General features: G+C 37.8%; 1 protein-coding gene across 1 annotated transcript in view; it reads right to left on the reverse strand.

Annotated features, from left to right (window-relative positions):
- POLR3B (RNA polymerase III subunit B) overlaps window positions 1-6660 on the reverse strand; it is a 180542-nt gene that overhangs the window by 62344 nt on the left and 111538 nt on the right. Inside the window, exons 20-21 of the mRNA XM_019515336.1 lie at window positions 2621-2830; window positions 710-868 (exon numbers count right to left, since the gene is read on the reverse strand). Of these exons, the coding sequence (XP_019370881.1) occupies window positions 710-868; window positions 2621-2830 (369 nt within the window). The remainder of the gene's footprint in view (window positions 1-709; window positions 869-2620; window positions 2831-6660) is intronic.

Consider the following 6660-nt stretch of genomic DNA (forward strand, 5'->3'; position numbering starts at 1 on the left):
TTAAATTACTGACATTTGGCTTTTTTTTGTTTTTTTGGTTTTTTTTGTTTGTTTTTTTAAATACACGGTAGTATCGCTGCTTCTCTAACTGAAAGACATCAGTGTTGAAGGGATCCTCTCTTCTGTATACATTACATACACAAACTTCCTCATAATTAAATATATTGATATGATCATCATTTATTTGTTCCACCAACACATACCTAGAGAGTTCAGATACTTCTCTTTTCTCACTCTAAATGTCCTTATTAATTGCAAAATGTTGGTAGCTACAGTACTCCTCTGGTACCATATCCCAATTTCATAAGTAGTTTAAAGCTCTAGATCCAATGGCAGAAGACAGACCAACTAGCAAAGGTTCACCAACATCAGAGATGTGCAGATTAGGGAAAGTAAAAGGACAAAGGTAAGTTTTGAGACTTTGGAAATATTTTAACAACATAGTATCGCATTGGCCAAGGCATGAAAATGCAGACATATTGATCTATATTTAAAATATCTTTTTCTCATGTATATTAGCAAACAGAGCAGAAGTTGTCAGATTAATTTTCAGACATGTCAGAATGTAGTGTCTTTCAATTATAAGCTTCTATAAAAAGATACAGTACTTTAAGATATAGAATCATTATCACACCATTTGTAAGAAAGGCCGATTTCTTTTTCCTGATAAATTTTAATATAACAATAACATCTGTAAGGTTGGACACACCTGGAGAGCAGATTCCATCAGCATCTAAAATTTCATGACGCCAAATTGGTTTACGTGTAGCTGCATCCAACATTGGACCCATCACTTTATCAAATGTCTGATTTGTGTAGCGCTTCAGAGTACACTTAGCATTCTTGTATACAAGACATCTTCCAAATCCTAGAATGAAACCAAATCACATTAAGTACAGCATAAGCTGCATTTTGTAATCAAGCAGTTATCAAAATAAAATTCAACGGTTTTCAATGTAACTTTAGATTTAATTCAAGAATAAGTATATGCCCATCTACCATACGTAAACAAATGTTTGCATTATTTGCAGACTGCCCTCAATGTGTACAGCATTGAACAAAGGAAGTCACTCACCCTTAAGCAAGCTCACAATTTGGAATCAATTACATATGCTACATTTTAAGGCATATAAAAGGCCCTGGACTATGACAGTTCAATCTTGGGGCTGTACAGATTCCCCCTGTTTCACATTAACTCTTTGGTGCATCATCACTGAAAAGTCTTCATGGAAGATAAAGCTATTTTAACTGGGATTAGAATGGAGAGGTTTGGTACATTCTTTTCCTGTTGGTGTTTCTTGGGTATCTAAATAATTTTACTGAAAACTTTGGGTTTTTCTTCAGGTTCAAGACAGTAGTGTACATTTTGGCCATCCCTTGCCCCAGAAGCAACAAATGGTTACAAGTTTTGCATGAAATCCTCTTATTCAGAAAGATAGCTATGTGGAAATGCCTACCAATAAACTGAAGATTATTTCATCTGGAAGACAGCTGTGGCAATGTACAGTACATCTATACCCGTTAGACTATGTCAAGTAACTCCTGTCAACTATCACGTGGTCTTTCATTTTCCCCATAAATGTTACTAGCCTACCAGAAAAGAAAACAGTCAGTTTTAAATCATGCCTGTTGTCGTTTTAGAAAAAGGCATAAATTAAGTGTGGCAGACATTAATGCCAAAGATACATGTCTAGGAATACTATTATTGCTGCCTAGCAACTGGGAGGAGGGGTGTAAGGAAGGGGAGAAAATGGAGACAGAAACTAATGGAAGAGTCTGGTTTTGGCCAACCACAGCTAAAAATCAACTCCATCCCATTGCAACATTTTCCCCTCGAGGGAACTGATAAAAAAAAAAGACACCAAATTTGCAAACAATTTTTTCCTCAGCAGAATTTAAAAACACTTTTTCCTTCATCTTATACAGCATTGAAGAATTTATGGTGCGAGTGACATTTAAAAGGAGGCAGCAGCACAAACAAATTTTACCTCCAGACTAAATGAAAGGTAACTATGTACTTCTGCTTAAAATAGACCAAACTATAGAGATTTCAAAAAGGAAGTAGGTAATTAGTTTCTCTGTTTAATTATTTTGTTTGCTGGTATATCATTATTTTCCTCAAAGCATGAAGTTCATAATGACACAAAACACATGCTCTCTTTCTTCTGCTGAATACATTCAAAAGTCTAATTTCATCTATCGCTTTCAGTGCTGGGGAAAATAATGAGACTGTCCTCTCTGTTAGACTCAAACAAAGGCTCAGGTCACCATCTAAAAAGCAAGCCTTGCAGCAACAGATCATCGAACACATTAAAACTTTATGCAAGCTAAATATTTTTGAAAAAGGATCATTTATCCTTTGTTATTTAAGGTCAGAAGCCAGACATTTATTTTCATAATAACCTATACTCACATGTAAATATGCAGCTTGTGTAATTTCACCAGAAATGTACCATGTTCAGGTACTTTATGTACAAACGCCACTGCATTTACAGGGGGGAAAAAAAAACCAAAACCAAACCTTTTATACGTTGAAGGTAAAATTCATTAAATAAAAAATGCAACGCAACAGAATGTGTTCACGTTACAGAATGTAAGAACATGATCAAACAATCCTTACCTCTGTCCAAGGAGGCCTTGTTTAAGACGAGAGCATCTTCAATATCATAACCGCTGTAGCTCATTACAGCAACTGTAGCATTCTGTCCTGCTGGCAGTTTCTCAAACTCTATCAGTTCAATGGTTTTTGTTTTAACCATTGGCCTTTGTGGATATGCTAGCAAATACATAAGAGTATCAATTCTGTTCCGCTGATTGTAGCCAATGGTACCTATATTTAAAACAAAGGCAAAAGTAGGAAGACTGTTTCATTAACTGAAATAGTTTAGACATAAAAATTACCAGCACATAAAATAACTAATTTCACAAGCTTAGGTAATATGTCTTGTAATGAATGGTCCTCAAAAGAAGAGAAAAAAAATTAAAACAATATAAATTTGAGCTTGAGCTGCAGCAAAAGTATCTTTCCATGAAAAGGACTCTAAGAGTCAAAATTCCAGCAAGAAAAAAAACAAACAACAAACAGAAGAAAAATTTTGATCAAGGGAAGGGCTTGCATAACTTCGAACTTTAGTGGGTCGGCATGCTTCTAACTGAATAACTGTAAAAAAACAAAACAAAACAATTAGCAAGACCATAAAGTGAACTACTTAATATTCTTAGCTTTTGAGGAGTGAAATTATGAGCTAGAGCCTGATCTAAATCTCAGAGTCAAAAGAAGAACTCTCATTGAGTTCAAAAGGAGCTTTGGATCATGGTCTGTGCTGTCTACATCATTTATTTCCTCTTCTAGGTAATAATTAGTTCAACCCCAGTTTGTGCAACTATCTCAAAGCATGAATAAAGTATGCAGTTAACAGCAGCTGAGACAGATTTACTTCCTGAAATTATTAGGTGCGTCACTGGTAGTATAACTACTGTAGAAAAGTTCACCCACAAAATCGTTGTCTTTTAACATGAAATTAATTTTAAATTTATGGTTCAGAATTCAACCCTTTGTAGAGACCTCCCAGCTTGATACTGAGATTCTGGCCATTTCCCACCAGACTGCCAAAGTGTCTTCTGAAATCTGTGAAGAAAAAATAATTAACACCCAGCAGGGGAACAAACTGTTGTGTAGCCTAACAATAGTTAAGGCAATCGTATGTTACTACAGTTTGCTGCATCAGGCCTTATGCTATGTCTCTAGGCAATTTATAAAATTCTAAACTTGAAGAAGCAACATGAAAAATAAAGGTTTGAAAATATTTACTGGTTGTACCCAGTAGGCTGGTTTTTCAAGATGTTTGCACTGCCTGTAGTAATTCTAATATATAACAACATGCCAAAACAAAACCCTGCTTGTAGGAATAGGACAAATACATACAGTAACTGTCTATGAAGGAATTTAAAGTTTCTGTATTTAAGTACATACTTGTAAAACAAATACCTAAAATGGCCAATGCCAAGATAACTCCTGAGGTCTACTCTGTCCTTGGTGCTAAGTGACCCATCCCAAATCATCTTCAACCTAGTTACCACCCCAGGGAGAGGGAGGAATAGAAAATTAATATGGCAGGAAACAGCAGGACCTAAAGCATCTATGCTGGGTTCTACACTTTCTCCGGGCTGCAGACTGGCTATGAAGCTCCAGGGACCCCCCGCAAAGAAGTCCAATACTGCCAGGCAAGATCTCACATAAGTGGCTGCTTCTACTGAAGAATGTCTTTACCTGTTCTAATGAAAAGGAAAGCAATCCATCTTTTGCCGGCAAGTTTGGCGGAATCTGTTCCTCCTAACCTCCATTTGTAACTCATGAGAGAGGAAGAACAAAACTTCATTTGGCCTACAGCTTTAAGGACACAACCAGACCTTTCAGTCATCACCAAGGAATGCCCAGCCTGAAGGCCCTACAAACCATGATGCTCCAAAGCCTACCGTCTTTAATTTTAGAAAGTGTAGTGGAAGAAACTCTCTCTTTGAAATTAAACACACAGCTTGGGGATAATCTCCCTAAATGAAACAAAGAAACTGACATGCTTATTTTTATCTGAATACAGTGGTTTTTAGGATGAGCTTTATCTAAAGAGCTGCAAATCCAGAAGAAGAAGGGTTTTAAGGAGGCATTTTCCTATTCCTCAGTGGAAGCTCCTCTTGAATATGAGAAATGTATGTTCTCCTCTGAAGTCCACTGTGGAACATTCCTCACATTTCGTTCCCCACGAGTGTATGGATCTCCTGGAACGGATATGCTGTGTGACGTTCTGTATCCGTTTGTTTCAGTGGTCAGCTGGGGAAACTAAGAAACTATCAAGATTTTTGATGTTCGACCTGATTCCTTCTGACCTTCAAAACACTCAGAGAAATTCTTCCTCTTCTAGTCAAAGAAGCAACTATAACAACAAAAGCCATGGCTAAAAAAAAGAAGGTGTCCTAGCAGGAATAAAGCCGATCAGAGACTCGAGCAGAAAGTGAAATGTGCTTACCGAAGAAGTGAATGCTATCAGCAACAAGTGTTCTCAAGTGCTACACACGTAACACCGTCCCTCCATCTTAGCTTGTCAACCTACAGACCTCTGTTTAAATTCCATCTGAAAAACTCAAGAATAGAAACTTTTTTCCTCTTGTGCTCTGGAGGGCTGGGGCAGGGCCTCTCTGTGGGTGTTGGAATGAAGTGGACACAAATATTTATTTCCACCCTTTTCCTGAAGGAATGATTCCCTTGATTACTTCACTCAAAGAACCAGGCAAAGTAAAAATACTGTGAACTTTAATACTGTGAGCCTGGAGACAAAATAGCCTAATATACAAACCACGGGGATATATATATATCTACATCCACACCAAAAGAGGAAGTGTTGGCACATTTGTATTTCTACTTACTTAACAATAAACATCCTAACTCCTTTCTTTCTGCTGGACCACGGAACCAACAGAATGGATGGAGCACTTTACCTAGACACTGCCCTGAATCTTGGAGGGATGGAGGACTTGGCACCTGTGGAGTTTCAAGCATTGGGTGTTTACCGGCTCAGATGATTTAAAAGATTGCTCCAGCCCCCACAACTCCTTTAAAAGAGGTTGTGGATAAAGTGGAACAGAACACAGAAGCCTAGCTCACTTCTGCCTTTGAAGAACAGATAACAGAGAACACAAAGGGCAGCATAAATACTGTTTTTCACAGTCTAGAGGCAGAACTGAGCCCTGGCAACAAGTTCTGTTGTGAAGAATAACAACAACTGGTTTTCCTTTTAAGTCTCCTGCCAATGAACTGTCTATATAAAAATTGGGAGTACCACAGTATGGCTGACAAACCCGTAGCACAACTACACAACAAGCCACCGTTTCCTGAATAACTTCATCCCTTTCCTCAGTCTACACTGAAGAACTGCTACTAAGTCTGCCTACACACCAGCCCTTGGGGACCTCTACTGTTGCCTCTGTGGCACTTCCTCTAATACTGGGAACCATTTTTTGCAGAAGTCAAAATTGGAAGTAATCTTCCCCCACTGCTTTTACTGTAGCCCTGGCAGGTAAAAAGGTGATAATTAAATGAGGACAATAAGACCTTTCCTCAAAGCTGTCTGTAAAGCTCCCTCAAATGGGCAGAAGTATCAGGGTTGAGCAACCCAAGTCCTGCCTTCACCAGAGGGAGGTAGCATACTAACTCAATATTCCCAGCACGTGAGAATTTCGGGCGCACTAGACTTTGACATGTTTTTTTTCCATATAGCAATGGAAAGCCAGGAGGCACAAAGCATTTTTCTTTAGTGCAGAACAAGCAACAGGTATTTCAAGTACTAGTCAGCATTTGCACTTACATAAAAAACAATAAATCAAACCAAAATAATAATCAAACCAATGAAATATCTTGAGGTTTTTTTAAACTTAAGCTGATTTATAATTGTACTGATTTTTTTTTATAATATGTGGAAGTTTAACACAAAGGTTTGAGGAAATATGTCTAGAGATATTAGAACTGCAAACATGGTATGTAAGACAAACAGGTGTGAAAATACAGTCGAATAATCTAGTTATAGCATAGGCCTATAGCACAGCAACAGGAACTCAGGAAGTGTGGCCCTGCCACAGACAGGGTATGCAATCTTGCACACACTCTAT

This window comes from Gavialis gangeticus, unplaced genomic scaffold (genome assembly GCF_001723915.1).
Source record: "Gavialis gangeticus isolate Ggan-Ray unplaced genomic scaffold, GavGan_comp1, whole genome shotgun sequence".
Classification (NCBI taxonomy): Eukaryota; Metazoa; Chordata; order Crocodylia; family Gavialidae; genus Gavialis; species Gavialis gangeticus.